The sequence below is a fragment of the Euprymna scolopes genome, chromosome 40 (genome assembly GCF_053919585.1).
Source record: "Euprymna scolopes isolate OS-2025 chromosome 40, ASM5391958v1, whole genome shotgun sequence".
Lineage (NCBI taxonomy): Eukaryota > Metazoa > Mollusca > Cephalopoda > Sepiida > Sepiolidae > Euprymna > Euprymna scolopes.
The window spans coordinates 69275381-69294974 of record NC_136521.1 but is presented as its reverse complement, the minus strand read 5'-3'; the positions used below and the strand labels follow the sequence as shown (position 1 = coordinate 69294974).

The 19594-nt window shown below is 36.1% G+C and overlaps 1 protein-coding gene across 9 annotated transcripts in view; it reads right to left on the bottom strand.

Annotated features, from left to right (window-relative positions):
- Window positions 1–14821: 14821 nt before the first annotated feature.
- The window catches only part of LOC145265608 (ubiquitin-like modifier-activating enzyme 1), a 194905-nt gene continuing 190132 nt past the window's right edge, over window positions 14822–19594 (bottom strand). For all 9 annotated transcript variants that reach the window (XM_080121619.1, XM_080121622.1, XM_080121623.1 and 6 more), the window contains one exon: window positions 14822–15285. In XM_080121619.1, the coding sequence (XP_079977745.1) occupies window positions 15141–15285 (145 nt within the window). In that variant the 3' untranslated portion in view covers window positions 14822–15140. The remainder of the gene's footprint in view (window positions 15286–19594) is intronic.

Below are 19594 nucleotides of genomic sequence, written 5' to 3'. Positions count from 1 at the left end.
CTCTGCTTGTTAGTAGCGGCTGTTGGTTGCTACAAGTTTTTACGATCGTGAAAATTGCGTGTGCGTAAACGCGGAAGCAAAATGTTGCTTGTACAATCACTTCATATTTGTAGCGAGTCGAAGAAGGCTTTCTTACATCTAGGGATCTCTACTGTGTGATAGTGGGACTTTGTGGGGGTATTTACGTTGAGGGGGGTACAAGGACTTGTAGTTCATCATCCACGATTAAAATACTTGTAAAACAGGCAGAGGGATGCAACATTTTGTCGATGGGACAGAGGTTGAAGCTTAGATGACAGTTCAGGGCCTATCAGGTTAGCAACTCTCTTTTGAACCCTGTCAAGGAGTGAGAGACAAGTAGCAGATGCATCAGCCCAAATGTGACAACAGTACTCCATACATAGGCGACTGGTGGCTTTGTAGAGGTACAGGGTACTTTCAGGCATAAGTAATTTTCTAGCACGGTAGAGAGAGCCCACCTTCCTCGCAGCCTCCCGGGCAATGATCTCAATGTATCTGTTCCAACTTATGTTCCCTGTGAACACTAAGCCGAGGAGTTTGAATGTACTTTCAGGTAATGTATCATTAGCCGTATCTATTGATGTTTGAGAAGGTTTCTTGTAATCATTAAAGGAAACGAGCTTAGTCTTGGCAGCATTGAACGTTACCATTTTTGATCCTCTTCTACTACTGACTTGAGGTCTTCCTCTAAGGTTCCCACTATTGCTTTAGGTATGGGTTCATTCGTTTTCCCCTCGTGCCTGTTATAGAGCGTGGTGTCATCAGCATATATACCCATCTCAGAGACAATTTATATCAGGGAGGTAATTTTTGTTTTTTATTACATTTTCACCCCAAACAAGGCACAGTGCCACTTTGATGATGCTGTGCAAACAACCTCATGATTGTTTGATGATGGAGGAATTGTTGATTGCTCATTATTTACTAAACTCTTATAGATTTTCCAGAAGTCACGAGTTCCTAATTTCTGTGCTTCAATGCGTTTTCTGGTGGTTTCAGTGTATTCTCCTCTTGCTGTCTCTTTTTCTTTCTTACAATTACTTCTAGCTTCTATAAACTTTTCTCTGTTTGTACTGGACTTATGTCGGATAAATCTGCGGTATGCATGCTGCTTTTGAGCAATGGCAGCTGCACAAGTAGAAGTAAACCATTGGGAAGAATGAAGTTTGCTATAGAACTTCCGTGTAGGAACGTGTGCTTCAATTGCTGATTTGAACCATTCAGTGTCTCATTTGTGCACTGTTCCACAGGAAGAGAAAAAATATTTCGCCATCGGCATTTCTGATGTGAATGGCATCCTAGTCAGCTTTATTGTAGTACCTTGTCGTTTTGAGCAATGGCTCTTCAACTTGGGGATGAGACTTTAGAGTGATGTCTATCATTATCACAGCATGATCAGCATTCTCAACTGAGTAACGGACACTTGTTACATAATCCTCAAGAACTGTTGTCAGAAATAGGTCCAGAAGTGAGGCTTGCTGGTCCTGTGTAGTTAGAGAAGCTAAGTATTAAAGCCAAAGTAATTTTTTGAAATAAATATATGGTTTCATTTTTCATCTCTTGACTCCACGACTCTGTTCTATTCTCTATCCACTTCTGGTAGCTAGATTTTTTCCACGCACTGATCTTGGACATTACTAAAAAAAATGACTATAATAATAAAAAATAAACATTAAACAGAATGACTATAATAATAATAATAATAATAGTAATCTGATCATTGTGGCCTGATAGACCAACACAAAACCTACCTTAAAAATCTTGTTTTAAAGGTTTTTGGATGTGCTGAAAACGAATATCGCATTTCAAATTGGGGCTGACTACTAGTTTTCACGATACTGAAAATATACTGATGTAACGCAGTGGCCATATTTGTTCTAGATAATAAAGGCTTAATCTTTTTTTATTTTCCTTTAAAATGATGACTTTCGGGTATGCTGAAAACGAATATCGCATTTACAATTTCTGCAAATAAGTAGTTTTCCAGATATAATTTCTGCAAATATAATAGTTTTCCAGGTATAATAGTTTTCCAGATGTAATTCTTTGTTATAAGTGTTGGCTATTTTTGTACGTGCAAGCACACCTATTTTTGCCATACAACAACGGCCAACACTTATAACAATTATTATTACAATGAGATGGAAAATTGTGTATATTTTTTTTTATCTTGTTTTTGTTAAATTTTATTATTATAACCATCATTTTGATAGAGTGGTCAGTCTATTTGTTAGACTTGTGAATTGAATCGATTTTATTTTGGTCATCACCCGATCACCTGGTCAGCTCATTGAGTGCTGGCCATACAACGTTTCTTTGCCTCTGTTGGTCAGCTGTAGTTGTCAACCCTAACTCTGACCCACATTATTCTAATAATTGTTTACAAGGTCCACTACTGGGTGTTTCTGTTGAATCCCTGTGGTCATACCTCTGCCCCTGGCTAATAGGCAAAGAAGGAGTATGACAGAGCCCATCTACTCCTTAAGCAGTTTCGGTTTGCAAACTGGTAATTTGTTCGCGTCACCATCTCTGGGAAGGTTGTCGTCCAGGACTGAAGAAGCTTCCCTCCCCAAAATCATTGTTTTGAAAAGTTTTGGAGAAGAAATGGTTTTAATGATTTTTAACTGATAAAGAGTGACTATAAATGGAGGTAATTCGTTTCTCATTAATTAATGTTTGCGATGAAAAGGTTTTTGTTTTTGTGACACCAGACATTGGACAAGTAAATTAATATTTAGATTTGAACATTTTACTTTCCATTTCTGCCTTTGTCATTCATTAGTTGTACCCAAGTACAGAAGCACTAATAACACTCAGTTCAGACGGTCACTTCTCCCAGGCAGTACCTCCCCTATTGCACATGGCATTCACTCATCAGACAGCGCATCAGAGAAGTAATGTCAGGGGCAAACTCCTTGATTGTATGTCCCCCAAAAACTTCAAGTATGAGTCCTAGTACTGAGAAATCTTATGAGAAAGATGAATAATTTGAATTGGATGCTCTTCCACGCAATTTGGATGATGAAGGCCAAAGAAACCTTGCTCATGGAATTTTCGTTTAGTTTTAAGTAGTGATGGAAAGATTCCAATATTTTTCCCGATTCCGATACAATTATCGATTCCGATTCTTTATAAATCTGTAATTATTTAACTATATGATTATTATTTTCCCAGATTTTCATAAAAACACATGTTAAATATGCAGATATTTTCCTAAACATCAAAATACACTTTTGGGGGATGATCTATCGATTTTAGGTTTACTGGTATTTTAAAATCAATAAATATTGATTATTTTATCATTATTACCAGCAATGGAAGATTTTGCTTTAAACAAAATCAAATTAAAAAAAGACAATTAAAAGAATCGTTTTGGCATCAGAAAATAGGCATCAATTTTTCCGATTCCAATTCCGATACCCCCAAATCTTCCGATTTTTCCGATTCCCGATTCTGATTAATCATCCCAACACTAGTTTTAAGCACAAATTGAAATTAAAGGAAATCATTGGCAGTGGTTGTATGCATCTATGACCTTGTTGTTTGCGCAGCTAAATCCCACCCCCACACAGTAGAGATCTCTAGATGTAAAAGATCTTTCTACTCCAGTAGTTTTTTCCCCAGAACCACTAAACTTTGGAATTCCATTCCAGGTTCCTTTCTTTCCTAACTGTACTGACATGCAGAAGTTCAAGTGTAACGTGACCTGACATTTTGCTGCCCAACTCCCTACATAGTACTCCCGTAGCTGTTGCCCCTGATAGTAGCTCCCTACACCAAAGTGGCAATGTGCCTTGTTTGGGGTGGAAATGTAAAAAAAAAAAGAAAAGAAAGTGTAATGAAATTTTGTGTGTGTTCCTACCAAGAGGGGAGGGGTATTCTTTACCATTCTTATAATCTCTTTTCTATTTTTTATGAGAGAAACGTCTGTATTTCTTTTATCAACTTATCAAGCCATATTTATCAGGGTCGTGTCCGTCTAGTTAAATGTCTCTTAGTGTGTGGATGCGTGAATTACATATAACACGAATACATACAATAACACATGACGCGAAGACATACCTGGCTCTGCTTAGCTGTGGAGGACTCTTCATCGATCATCTTGGGAGCTGATTGTGCCAACCAAAGACAAAACACAAGATGGCGATTGTTTTTTATATATTTTTTATTCCACAGGTATTATCGCAACAGACTAAAGTAGATTCTTGATCTTGGCATACGGACAAATCGTCGTCGCCCCACCCCCTCTTTTTTTGAGGCCTTGATTCTTACATCTTGTCTCTTTCGTGTCTAGCAATCAACTCAACTAAAATTTACTAAATTTCTCAAAACTGGAATCCCTGATATGTCAGATCCGATCCCTCATCTACCTAGCTTCGGTGCAGTCGACCAGTCATTCACTTTGACATATGTCACAACATTGACCCTTCTGCAATACTCGCTGAACTATCATTTCCCACGATTCAACTATTGTCATTCTGTAAGCTACAGAAAATTAGATATTAACCAGATAGATATATAGACCTGATTCTGAATTATTTTCTAACTGGTGTTGCCCGGCTATCACATAACAATAGTTGCAAACATTTTCGACTTCCATGAGTCGTCTTCAGGCAAGTGATAAATTAAAAAACTGCGTTTAGTGAATTTATTGAAAAAGTCAATTAAAATCGTTAAAATCACTTAAGCGTGCCCTCCCCTCATATTGGATCTGATTGATGATCGGTTTGTTTATGCGAATGAATAGGGCTTCGATGATTGGGAGGCGCAGGTTACAATGTGAGACGGCTAGAATGGTGGTGTTTTATTAATGTTTCTAAATTCGTTTTTGGGGGTGTCATGTGCTATGAGGTGTTGGATGATGGAGTTGTTAGGGGAAGACACGTGACATGTAATCCGGAGGGATATACTGGTTCTAATCATGCTGATGTACGTGTTGTTTTTGGAGACACATTGTTTTATAGGACATGTATAAACATACACCACATTGCTAGTTTTTAGTAAATTGCTGTCAGGTGACTATGAACTTGCATACGTTTGTTGAGCGGTGTGGGCGTTAGTGTTTGGCAGTCAGTGAAAGTCTCTCGTTCGTCTGCCCAGATCTTTATCATCACAATGACATGCAAAGGTCTGATAATGTTGATTGTTTTTTTGTTTTTGTTGTTTCTTTTTGATTTTTGTATCATAATTATTCCAAAAACAATTATGGAGGCTAACTGTTCAGACTGTCATTAACTCATAGCCACTCCCCAGTGTTGTAAAACTCATTGTCAATCCCAACTGTCCCATGGAACCTCTGAAGATGTCTTTCTCCGAGGCTAAACTTCAACTGATATCAGGCGTCCACTTGTGTTGTCCGTCAATCATTTCTGTTGTCATTCCTACTCATAGTCACTCCTCAAGGTGCCAGCAAATCAAATCAAAATATATCTCAGGCCCATTGTTACTGTTACTCTAACCACCATCCCATGTCAAGTTTCTTTTATCTATCTTCCTATTGTCTATTGATAAACCCTATTTCCAATTTTTTTTTGTTATGCAATGACCTACTTTCTTTTCTTTTACTTTATATTTTTTCTTCTCTCTCCCACTTTTTAACACTTGGGTTGACTATAGTATCACACAAGTATTTTTAATGGAATGCGTTTTGATGAACTCCTAGCACTTGTGCCGTCTTGGCATTTGTATTCTCGACTAACCAGACAAGCAGCAAAATCTGTTGACGTCTGGAAAGCATTCGATTCCATAGTTTCTTTCCTTGGATTGCTAGATCTTGAAATTCCTTCCGTACCTTGCTTCCATGACTTTACTAACATCCAGGAGTTTAAATGTAATGTGAACAAACATATTGCAGCTCAACTCCCCGCATAGTTTGCTGTAGACACCATTCTACGTTCATGGAACTCTTCCAAAAATAGTGACGTCACAAAAAAAAAACTCTACATGAAAATATTTGACAATCTTTCTTTTTTTTTTTTTTCTCTCCTTCATAATGAAAGCAATATTTTTCTTTTTATAACTGACTTATGTTTAAAAAAAAAAAATGTAATTCACAAATTTATTACCAATTTTTAAATAAAGATTTCAGTGAATGTATAATGTCTATCTAGATTTGATCATTTTGATTCCGAAATATTTAAACATTCCAAGTATTTGAATAAAATAAAAGACGCGTCAAGTGTGCATCAAAGAAATCACAACGTAATATTAAGGAAAATAAACAAATATTTTATTTGTTTGAAATTTATGACAAAAATATATTTCGGAGTTATACTCCATCCTCAGTATGTTGGGTTTTTTTTTCCTATCTTCTTCCTTGCCATGTTGAAAGTTGGAGAAACAAAAGTCTGTGAAGAGCTACGCATTGTATCTCAGCGGTTGTATTTTGAAATGTTGGAACTGTGCGTAGGCAACGCAAGGATAACATCAAGGGTATAAGTTCCATATAGAAACGTTGATTTAATTTGAATAAAATAAAATACGCATCAAGTGCGTTTGCAAGCCAAATATATGTGCTATATATATATATATATATCTCTCTCTCTATATATATATATCTATAAATATAAAAGCAAAAATGTGTGTGTATATGCATGTATGTACACTTTTTATGAATGTCGGCAAAAGGCTTTTTTCCGAGGGCTGCTCACTCGGCTCATTCATTCTTAAAACTTTTTATATCACATCTAAATTGTAATATCTATGAGTTAACAATGGGGGTCGCCTGTCTATTTAATTTGCCCGACTTTGAAATGTTAAATATTCCACATTTTTGGATTGCCGCGTGTTGCTTTCATTTTTCGGTATAAAAAAGGCAAAACTCGATTCGAATATCCAGCTCCCTGGCCCACAGCTAGTAGTCTCCAGAAAGCGATGTAACATTTGGTCAATGTTGGCTTTTCACCGTCATATCAGACAGTTGCTTTCATTTCAAGACACTCCCCTAATAAACGGGGGAGCTGCTTTTCATTCCCCAAAATTCGGTAAAAGCTGTCCCGCAAAAAATCTTAACTGCTGAACAGCCATTGCTTACGTTATGCTTCAAGGTCACGTGACTTAACTTCCTCGCACCTGTCAATTTCAATTTATAAACGTTAACTTAACATGCTTATTAATTGCTCTCCCCTCGTGGCCGAGATGGTTTTTAAACCTCCAAACACCCAGCCAGGTTTTGATCTAACCCCCCCCCTCCCAACAACACTCATCCAAACATTGAAGCAGTATCTGTTCTCGGCTTTTGCGCCGGAATGTCCAGAAAGCAATACAGTGAAAGCCGTCATATACAACAATTGCTGTTTTCAACCCAACATCTTGGGAAACACAACCAAAACAAACTTCATTGCGGGATTGATTTTTGACCTAATTCACTTTTTAGTTAATTCATCACGTTTTTTTTTTTTTCACTTTCGCCTCAAGGATTCGAGTTCGAGCCTACCCTCCCCCCCATCACTTTTTTTTTGTTTTTCAAACACCGAGGCACCGCCAGACTGTTCATATTGCATCAAATTCTTTTTCTTTTTAATTGTCCCCCACCCCGATTTTTTTTTTTTTTTTTTTAAAACAGAGTTATTACTTCACTTTATTTTGATTTTAACGCCCCCCCCTCCCCACCTCTAAACGCCCACTAGTATATATATTAAGCTATATGGAATTCACACCCTTGACGTTATTGTCTCTGGAACAACGGGAAGTAACTAATACATGAATATTATCAACACAACGTGCATAATAATAAACTAAACTGCTTACTGCTTCATTTCAAACAACCACGACACAATTCAGCTACTAGACACCATTTTCTAAGGTAATGTTTTCAAATCTTTTTGTCTTCGTGGAACTCTTCCAATAATAGCGATGCAGATATTTAAATGTAATGTCAACAAACATCTCACGGTTTAACTCCCCACCGGTCCTAAATAGTAGCCCTCCTGTTCAAGTTGAAAAAAAAAAAAAGAAAAATCTATCTTTATATATAAAAAGTATGTATGTATGTATGTGTGTTCGCTTTTTTCTGTATGTCAACAAAAGGCTTTTTTCAGAGAAGCGGTCGCTCGCACCACAACTTTAAAACTTTTTATATCACATATAAATATTAATATCTCACAGTTAACAACGAAGCTCGCCTGTCTGTTTAATTTGCTCGATTTCGGGAAGATAAATATTCAATATTTGTCGCTCACCGCATGTGGGTTAGTCTTTTTCCTATAACATCTTGGGGAGGGAAAAAAAAAGCGTTCAGCAGTAAATGAATACTATCCCGCAGTCAAACTTGACCTCATTAACTCATTAAAACGGGCACCTACTATCCAAGTAATTAAATAAATTCAAACGTGTTTCCGTTAGCATCTCGCATTGGGGCAATGGTTAACGTCGTACGTTTTTGTTTTTTTTCACACTTTTGTTTACAACTTTGCCTCAACGGTTCGGGTTCGATCCTCATACTTACTTTTTTTTTTACCGGGTACCCCTCGCTAGTCTATATATATAAAAGGCAAAATGTGTGTGACCATTTTGTGTAGGTCTTCAAAAGGCTTTTCTCGCACACGCTCCCGGGTTCGTTACAATCGCTTACAACTGTTTATATAGGTCCTAGATAATATCTAGGATTTGGGAAAGTGCGTCGCGTCTAGATTTATTTACATCGACTTTTACAAAATTATTGCTATTTTGGCTTCTCACATGTTGATTCGGCTTCTTCGTATAAAAAGCGTAACTAATTCAAAGCTAAGTAAGCTTCCTCGGCATCCTTTAGGGCTTCATGCCTAATCATAAAATTGTATCATCTTTTATTATATAGCACTTGTTGTATGCCCCAAAAAATGTACACACAATTTTCATGATAAATAAAGTAAGCTTTCTCGGCATCACGCCGGGAAACATCCAGAAGTAATCAGCTTTGATCAATCTTGTATATCATACAATTGCTATTTAATCTGGACAATTGGGAGCTGCTTTCCCCCTCCCCAACATCTGTTGGGGGAAAAAAAACCAGTCAAATTTTGATAAACAAACCCTGCGCGACTTCTATTTGACCTTCTTAATTAGGTCGAATCGAAGCAGCAGAGTTAACTTTTATTGCGCACGCCTGTTTTTATAGTTAAATAAATTCAAACCTGTCTACGTTGTATGTCGCGGTGGCCCAATGGTTAACGTCGCACTTTTTTTTTTTTTTTTTCAAACATTAATTTCCAACTCAAGAGTATGGGTTTGATCCTCATACTCACCTACCAAAACATTTTTTTTTTTGTTTTTTAACACCTCCCCCCGAAGTTTTGATTTACCTCAAGACACCCAGGCATCGCCGGGTACCCCCCGCTAGTATATATATAAAAGCGAAAATGTGTGTGTATGTATGTTCGCTTTTTGTGTATGTCCGAGAAAGGCTTTTTTTCAGTGACGTGATTGGTCGGCTCACTTAAAACTTTTTATATCATGTCTAAATGATAATATCTACGAGTTAACAACGGGGGTCACCTGTCTATTTAATTTGCCTGAGTTTGAAAAGCTAAATATTCAACATTTTTCAATCACCGCGTGTGGATTGGGCTTTTTCGTATAATAATAATAAAAGCAAAACGAAGCTTAAGACATCGTTCCTGGTGCGATTCACCGGGAACGTCCAAAAGCAATCAGCTTTGATCAATGTGGAGTTTCTCCTTATATCAGACAATTGCTATTCAATTTAGACAATCCCCTCTTTTTGGGAGCTAGTTTCCCCCACAACATCTTGGGGGAAACAAAAATAAAAAAAAAGCTGCTCTGCAGTAAATAAAATAATGCCCCGCAGTGAAAGTTCACCTCATTAAGTCAGTAAGTACGGGCACCTGCCAATTCTTAATACTTAAATAAATTCAAACATGTTTCCATTACTATTTCGTGGTGGCCCAGTGGTTAACGTCGCACGTTTTTTTTCACACTTTCATTTCCAAATTCACCTCAAGGGTTCGATCCTTCTGACTTAGCTACAAAAACTTTTTTTTTTTTTTTTATATTTCACCCCCCACAACACAAACACCCGGGCAACGATTTTTTATTCTTTTGTTTTGATTTACCCAAAACCACACACCTCCGAACTCCCGGGCAACTCCTGCTAGTATATATATATATATAAAATAAATAACAAAAAAAAATAAATAAATAAAAACAAACTTAGACCAGTGTTTACCAACCATTTTACCTTTGTGGAACTCTAATAATGATGCCACAAGAAACTTCAGCATAAAAAATGTTTACAATCTTTATTTCTCTCCTTCCTGATGAAAGCAATATTTATCCCAAAACAAAAGGTTTATGAACAAAATTACAACGAAATATGAAAATAAATATTTAAAAGAAAAAAAAAAAAAAAAAAAAAAATCAATATTTTAGCAATAGACACCATCTTCCAGAATGCGTAACCGACTGTTCAGCAGTGAATTATTTTTAATCATTTACTCATTTCTAAGCACAGTGGAGATTTATTAAGAATTAATAAATTAAATTAAAACAAAAACAAATAAAAAAAAACTAAATATTTTTTGATATTTCAGCTTCTACAGTTGTTCAGTCTCCAATAAACCAAGAAGACATTTTCTATAAAAAACAAGTGAAGCATGCATGGTCCCCTGTAAGCACACAGTGAACAAGGCATAAAAAAAATGATTAAGTTAAGCATTTCATCTCCCCTCCCCAGCCCCAAAAGTCCCCAGGGGATGTCAAATCCTGGTGAAAATGAACAAACGGTGCAGTTTTAGGCCTTAACATATGTAAATTGACAAAGTCCATCATTTGCCCCTCATTTAGCCCCATATTTAAATTTGAGTTCAGCACCATGCAAAACTGCTAAATAAACATACACAGAAAATGTTGGACAAATATGGTAAAATAGTCCCAAAAATAGAATGTTTTTATTAGTCCTAAAAGAGCCCCTGGGGCACACCCAGGAGTTATCGTGAAGTGTAGGCAAACAAAATTATATAGAAAGCAGTTACAACTTTTCAGAAAGTTTTATAAAAAAATCCAAGGCATCAATTTTTTTTAATAAGCATAAAAGTGTCAATTTTAGCCATTTTAACCTGAAAGGCATTCCTGGGGGGTGGTGATGGGGTGCAACCGGAGTTTTCCCAGAAAATCCATTCCTTGTATTAAAAAAAATTTTTTTTTTTTTTTTTTTTTTTTAACTCATTACATGTTTAATGTTTGTGCAAAATTTCAAAAATATTCCAAGGGGTAGTTAACTGAGAAGAGTGCAAACAGACAAGGGTGAATTTACAGGTCCACCCTCCTTTGGTCGGGGGGGGGGGGGGGAAGAAAAAAAAAAAAAAAAAAAAAAAAAAGTGATGTAATCAATTTTGATCAAAATTGGAATTAGGTTTCCCGATAAGGTTTAGTTGCATTATATCTAGATTTTTAATCTTCATAAGGGGAGATTAGTTGTGCAAAACTGTTCCATTTTATTCTGTACAAATGGAAAAAAAAAAAACCCCAAAAACATTCAAATATTTTGTGACTGAGAAAATACAACAAAAGAAAATTACATTTAAGAAATTTAGCATTTTATTTTTTTATGCATTTCTTTTTATTTTATTTTTTGCATTTGTTTTTATTTAATTTTTTTATGCAATTTCACTTCCAGACATTCATTACGATACAAAAAGCTAAAAAACAAAAAAAGAAACAACAAAATAGCTTGTTTCAGAAGCCAATAAAACTCTTCCTCAAATGTTACTCCGAATGCACGCACACGTGCGAGAGAGATAGCAAGAGGTGCTACCAAATTAATAAGAATTTTATCATCGCCAACATTAACCAGAGACATTTACTATCCGTGAATGGAAGCCAGGACAGGAAGAGTGGAAGGGAGTAATTAGGCGGTAAAAAAAAATAAAATTTTTAAACCGCTTTCCTTATGAGTGTATATTTTTTCTTTTTGAAAGGGGAAAAAAGAAAGCCAAGAAGGGAAAACTTCATTTGAAACGAATTTAACACTTGATATTAACCATATAAGCACTTAAAAAATATACACAAGTCCATAATCATTCTGTATCTTTCTCCAGCAAACCAATCAAGTCTAATAAAACCAAAATAGCAGCAAATAGAGGCAACTGGGACTACCTATGAATTTATATTTCCTTTACGCTTCCTCCTTTGGAGGAAGTCAGTTTAACCCGACTAAGATGAATACCCTAAAACAACAGCATGTACATATACTCCCAATTTCCTACACCTCCTTCCCCCTCATTCAATTGCACCATCTTCCCCTTCTATCTTCTGCTCATTCAGTATTATTAGACTGGACTGGGCTTGTGCATAGGAGAGAAGGAGAAACATCATAGGTTATATTTTGAGCTAAGGCATTTGTAAATGAGGATTACGTTTTTGAGATGGCCTATTTGGGAATGTCCTCGATCAGTTTCGCCCCAGCACTATTTGATGTGCAAAATATGGCCGCTTTATAATGAACGACTGTTTATGGGCGGTGACTCACATCTGCTAATACACATCGGCGTAAAAAACAAAAAAAAAAAACAAAAAAAAAACAGTTGAACAAAAATCAACAGATGCTGCTGCAGCAGAGAACAGTAGATTCATGGAAGATGACTCTTAACAGGGAAAGTGCTTCATGGGTTTAGCAATCACTTCAGTATGTTAAATCAGATGTATTGACTATGAAAGAACCCCTAATCATAATATGATGGGTATCAGAATTGCTTTCAAGCATATGGTGAAGCTCGTCAGACTATGCACATATTTTATTATTGGAATCCTTTGAGATGAGTAATTTGTATATTTATTTGTTTGTTTGTTTGTTTATTTGTTTGTTTGTGGACGGTTGTCATCTTCATAGTTGTTGTTTCACGACGTTTCGGCCAACTATTCCTCTGGCCTTCATCAGGTAGTTAACGATCGGATAGAAATGCTGAATCTCCTAACTATATCCCCAGTAATTACTGCCTTCCATAGTTGTCTCACCAGTTTTTGGCCAACTAATCCTCTAGCCTGCTTTGGGTAGGATTGAAACCGCTATCTCCGGACAATGCTCACCTAGAACCGTAAAGATTCAATGCCTCTATTCACTGCGCCAATGGGTCTCTAAGGGCGATCTAGGTTGGATCTTTTGGTCTTATATATCCAAGTTGTTTTTGTTCTTATCTGGTCTTCAATCGTTGGGTCCATAGCGAGTGGTATATTTTATTTGCAGATGATAACAAAAAAAACTGATAGATAAGACATAAAAAAAAAAAATCAAAACTTGATCGCATTTCGGGGCTCATGGCGCAGTGGATAGAGGCGTTGAATCTCTACGGTTCCAGATGAGCATTGTCTGAAGATAGTGGTTTCAATCCTATTCAAAGCAGGCCAGAGGATTAGTTGGACAAAACGTGAGACAACAACAACTATGGAAGTCAGTAATTACTGAGGATACAGTTAAGATACTCAGCATTCCTATCCCATTGCGATTAACCAACTGAAGAAGGCCAGAGGATGAGTTGACCGAAAGGTCATGAAACAATTATGAAGATGAGGATAACAGTCCGCAAATCAATATGCACATAACCTACACTTTGGCCGTTCATTGCTACCGCTGCTTGTCTAGAATTACTTATATTAAAAAAAAAATATAGAAAAATATTTACGACGTGACGAAAAGAAAATATTATACACCAAATATCACATAAAAATCGATCAACTAGTTTTATTTCTATAAAGAAAATCATTTTTAACCGATTAATAGGAATCTGTTTGGTAAAATCAAAAGTAAAACCCTTAAACTTTTTGGTCATGTCAAATGATAAACCACTAGCCTGTCAAAGTTATGCTTTGATGGTATGTTAGAAGGCAAACGAGGCAGAGGGAAGCCAAGGAGAAGGTGGAGAGAAAATGTTTTTGATTGGACATCTCTTAACAGTTGGACGTCTATCAACCAACTGGCTCTGGATCAGAAGGAATGGCGAAAAAATAAGTCACGCGGATTTGCAATCTGTACCAAGCGAAAGATGCGACTCATGATTATTTGTTATTGTTTTTAATTCAATGGTTGTTTTGATTATATTCGATAGTATTACATATCCGGAAAAAAAAAACAACAACAAAAAAACAAAATCTTGTAAGTTTGAATTCTGGTGTCACAAGACAATCGCTCCTCGTTTAGAAATAAAATTTGATGTTCTTTATTAAAAATAGAACTGTTTGACCAAATTATACGATTTTTGGCAGATGATATTTTCTTTCTGTCACAAGTACATACATCAGATTTTTCTTTGTTTTTTATGTGTGTGTGTGTGTGTGTGTGTGGGAGAGGGGACCCTGGACAAGCGCAGTCTTACTTTTTTTTTTTTTTTTTTAATAAATGCTTACCAGGAAAAGTAATACACCCACCCCACCTTCATCCCAAAATGGATGACAATTCTGAAGTGAAATTAATAGTGTCCGTCTAACATAAATAGAATTTATATTAGAGTTGAATTTTTAAAAAATTGTTTTAAAACTAATTTTTTTTAAATAACTTTCTATTCTGTTACGTTACAGGAAGAAAAAATAAAATAAAAAAATACATAGTAGTAGTAGCAGTAATAATAGTAGTAGTAATAGATATTGGTGGTTATAATTAATTAAATACTAAACAGCCCGTAACATTGTTTACATGTTTAAATAATGCCACTACTGCAGATAATGAAGCCGTAACATACGAATTAAAAACTTTATCATTAGAGATCTGCAACTTTTATGGATTCGACATGTCTAGCGCAACACGGATTGCTTGCCGAGAAGAGTAAAAAGGCAAAAGGACAGAGAACAAGTAAAATGTCCAAAGACTGAATTAATTTTTGTAAATCTTTTTATTTTCTTTCATTTTTTAAAAAGTTTTTAATCATATAATTGATGCATAAACTGAAAGGAAAGAAGTTTCAACTTTATTTTAATCTTGTTCAGAAAAATTAAAAAGTTCCTAAATAAACATTTTCTGCCTTTTATCCGCCTTTTTTGGGGGGGGGGGATACGGATTTGTGGTCACTGACAGTGGAGAGGTTGGCAGATGGGTCTGCAGTAGTGGCAGCAGCAAGATCCAGACAAGCGGACAAAAGGAATGAGAGAGAAGAGAGAAAGAACAAATGAGGGAAGGCGGGGTCGACATGTCATCAATGGTTGGCCGGCAGCAGATACTTCACATATGGGACTTCAACGTCGGCACCATCACGATCGTTACAGCATAATTCTAGTACCAATGCGTTGACATAAGGGGCAATTTTCTTCTTGGAAACGCGTTTCACTACTTCTGAGAGTCTGAAAAACAAAAATGCAACAAAACACATTGATAATGAAAAAAAATAAACACATTGATAATGAAAAAAAATAAACACATTAATACAATTGCATGTTTACTAGCAGGCTGCGTGGCGTTGCCTGGTCGTAAAATACAAATACATTTTAATTCATACACAGACATATGTAAATGAGTGAAGTACGTAAGCTTTGTACGCTGTTATAAACAGGAAAGAAAATCTTCAAATGGACCAGAATGGGTAGATTATGTTAGTGCTAGAAATACAGAGTTCAATTTAGATCCCCCCCCCCTCAACAGTTTCAAAATATTACCATTCTCCTCTCACACCCAATTATTTCACACCCAATCTAGACGTCACATCCCATTTTGCTACCTAGCATCTTCTCTCCTCTTTTGATGAGAAGCATTAGGCTTCGAAATACCATGGTATAAAAAGTTTACTTATCCTACACCCTAATTGATGTAACTACTATATTGAATAAATCTATATGCATTAGTATATATTATTATATTGTTGTTTTCTTATTTCATATATATATATATATATATATATATATACACAAATGATTAATAAAACATGTTAAAAGACATTTTGAAAAAGAGTTAAAAACATATTTAATTTAAAAAAAGGAAGCACAAGATAAGTGGATAGTCCTTAATCCGCGGAGTTTCGAAGAAATACTCTCCTTCTCATCAGAGGGCAGGAATTAGCAAAATGCGGGATCGGATTTTGCATATAAAAGTATTTAATGATTTAATGAAACTACAAGTAAGTCACAGATCTTACTTGGTTTAAAAAAAAAAAAAAGAGTGAGGTAAGGGGAATAGAAGGTAAAAGAAAAAATGATAAAAAGATTTCACATGAATGGATAGTCCAGTGGAGGGTAAAAAATCCAAGATATATATATATATATATATATATATATATATATATATATAGATAGATATTGTAATGATTTTGGTAGACACTGAATAGATAAAAACTGGGCCAAAACAATAGTGTTAGGGTGAAAGGAAATAAATTTAGAAAAGGAAAGAACAAAAGAGAAAATAAAAATATTGATGCGAATAGAAAACCCCCTCCTCCATATCAAATGTAAAGCCACAGTCGACCCCCCCCCTCCGTCTCTCTCTCTCACACACACACACACATGCATACTTAACCGGGACACAATGTTGCCGTCAGCGAGACCCCCACCCGTCCTTTCACTGTTTTCCCTCTCTTTCTCCCACCCCCTTCCCCCCTTTGTAAAACAGACCATGCGAGATGGAGATAGTAGCCGCCGGCATAAAAAGAGCGTTCATTGGCTAAACCCAAAGAAAAAGAGGAAGAAAATATCTAAGCGGGAGAAAAACAAATTGTCTTTTTCGATCGAAACAGCAACGAAATGAGACACAAAATTATCGCTCCGTCATCCCCACGGCAGGACGAAGATTTGTTACTCTCCAGACCCGAGCCAGATGCCTCCATTGTCCTCGCGGGGAGGATTAAAGAGAAATGAACTGAAGGAGGAAATCAAATCTCAAAAATCGACCAAAAACCACAAGGAATCCTCATATAAAATGCTATCCACATGGGAACGATATGAAGATGATGCCCAGCTCACAAAGTTTTCTACGAGAACAGTAACGAAATTTAAGAAAAAATGACACCTGACGATATGTTCGTATTCACAGACTTATTAAAACTGCCATTTTATTTTGTTTTATCTGCAATAAGAACTTCTTTCTAACAACCTATCTCCTGACCAATCTCATTTCCATCCATGGATTTCTCGAAACTCATTCCATGACGATATTCTTAACATTTTTATTTTTGTTTTATTATTATTCTTTTTTAATCATTTATTTTCTCACTATGCTTGTTTGACCCCACCCCGACCCATTGAGGTTCTGCATTGAATTTCAGGATAAATGTCTAATAAAACCCCTTACATATATCATCCACGTGTTGTGTAATTCTTGCTTTGTGTTTGAATCGTTTGAGTAATGTATCATTAGCCAGGTTTCTTGTTATTTAAGGAAAGAAGTTTAGTCTCGGCAGTATTGAATGTGACCATCCATTTTTGTCCCTATTCCACTACAGACTGGAGGTATTCCTCTAGGGTTTCTACCATTGCCATGGATAGGTGTTCATTCGTTTTTTCCTCTCATGTCTGTTATAGAGCATGGTGTCGTCAGAAAGTATACCCATCTCAGAGACAATTTTATCAGGGAAGTCATTTATTACACTCTCCCTTATACCATATTGCTTTGATGTACCGGCATTGAGGACAACCTGGGTACTTCTCTTATTTAAGAAAGATTTAATTATGTTAAGAATTTGTCCAGTAATACCATAGGATCTGATTTTCATAAGACCATCATGCCATACTCTGTCAAAAGCCTTAGATATAATGAAAGCTAATGCCCTAGCCTTCCCAGCTTTATCCAATACTAGCAGGGGTGCCCGGCGTTGCTCGGAGGTGTATGCTGTGCAAAAAAAGCAAAAAAAACAAAAAAAAATCGTTAATTTTTTAAAACTTTGACCCCTATTATGACCCCTTAAAATTTATAGTTTCGGGCTCAAATCACTTTATTAAGTTAGATCCAGGTTCAAGGAACCTATATCTAAAATTTCAAGTGTCTAGACCCAAAATTGTCGGAGGAGTTTGGTAGAGTTCTTAAAGGTCAAATCGTTGAAATTTGACCCCTTAACAGCCAAATTTCTGGCTGACACCCGTCACATCGATTTTCCCAAATCTCAGTACCCGGTATTTCAAATTTCAAGTCTATAGACTAAAAATTGACAGAGTTATTGAGTAGGGAAATGTACACAGACAGACAGACACACAGACAGACAGACAGACACGTTCACTTTTATAGATATATAGATATGGTATATACGTTCAGAGATTACGGTTAGGATATCTGCAGTAGAACAGGCTTGCCTAAACCCATACTATTGGTCGGACAGAAGTTTAGCAACTGCAAAGTGATGGACTAGAGTTTGATTAATAATGGACTCAAATATTTTGGCGAAAGGAGGGAGGAGGTTAATAGGGCAATAATTTAATGGGTCAGTTCTTTCACCAGAAATTGGTTTAATTGGACTTTCACCATCTTACTTGTAGATAAATATTTTTAAACAAGATGAATATCTGGTGCTTCTATATTTAAATCATGAAAAAATATTGAATTTAAAAAAAGAAGAAAAAAAAAAAAAGGTACCTACGTGATTGCCATGTCACAAATAGTAACATATCCAAACATTATGGAAAATCGATAAGGTGGCAAATGATTTATTTGTGGAAAACAGTTCCGATAAAGGTAAAAATACTTCGATATAAAGCCGACATATTGGGTCAAATGACATAAGTAAAGAGGAAATAACTCAGTTGAAACACCATGTATAACAGACAGAATTTATTCAGAAAACAAAAATAAACATAATTTGTGAATTTTTTTTGCCTGGGTGTTTGAAGGTGTGTGTATTGAGGGGGGGGGAAGGGGTAGATCAAAACAACCCTGTTTAAAAAGAAAAAAAAAAAAAAAGTTGGCCGGGTGTTTGTAGGTGTAAAAAAAAAAAAAAAAAAAAAAAAAGTTTTAGTAGGAAGGTAGGCTCGAACTCGAAGCCTTGCCGCGAAGGTGGAAACGAAAGGGAAAAAAACCCAGACACCTAACCATCTCGGCCACAAGGGGAGAGGAAGTGATAAATGCCTGAACATTTATAAAGTGAAACTGACAGGTGCGAGAAAGTTAAGTTGCATGATGTTTGACCTTGAAACATGAGGCGGCTGCAAGCCAGTTTTCGACTTTTTTATATTAAAAAGCGTAACGAAAACGTGGCCGCTCGAAAAATAAAAAGAAACCTCGAAAATAGCACGTAAAAAAGTCGGGCAAATTAAAAATAGACGCGACCCCCGGTCATAGCTCGTAGATATTATGATTTAGGCATTATATAAAAAGTTTTAAGGAGTGAGCCGCCCGAGAAGCCCGTTGAAAAAACCTTGGGGGACATACACACATTTTCGCTTTTATATATATATATATATATATATATATATACACACTAGCGGGGGGGGGGGGAATGTTTGGAGGTGTGTGTGGTTTTAGGTAAATCAAAACATCGGGGCCCGGGTGTTTGTGTCGGGGAGGGGGGAGGGGGAATAAAATTTTTTTTTTTTTTGGTAAGTATGAAGGATCGAACCCAAACCCTTGAGTTGAAGTTGAAAATTAAAGTGTGAAAGAAAAAAAAAAAAAAAAAAAAACCGTGCGACGTTAACCACTGGGCCACCTCGAAATAATAACGGAACATGATTGAATTTA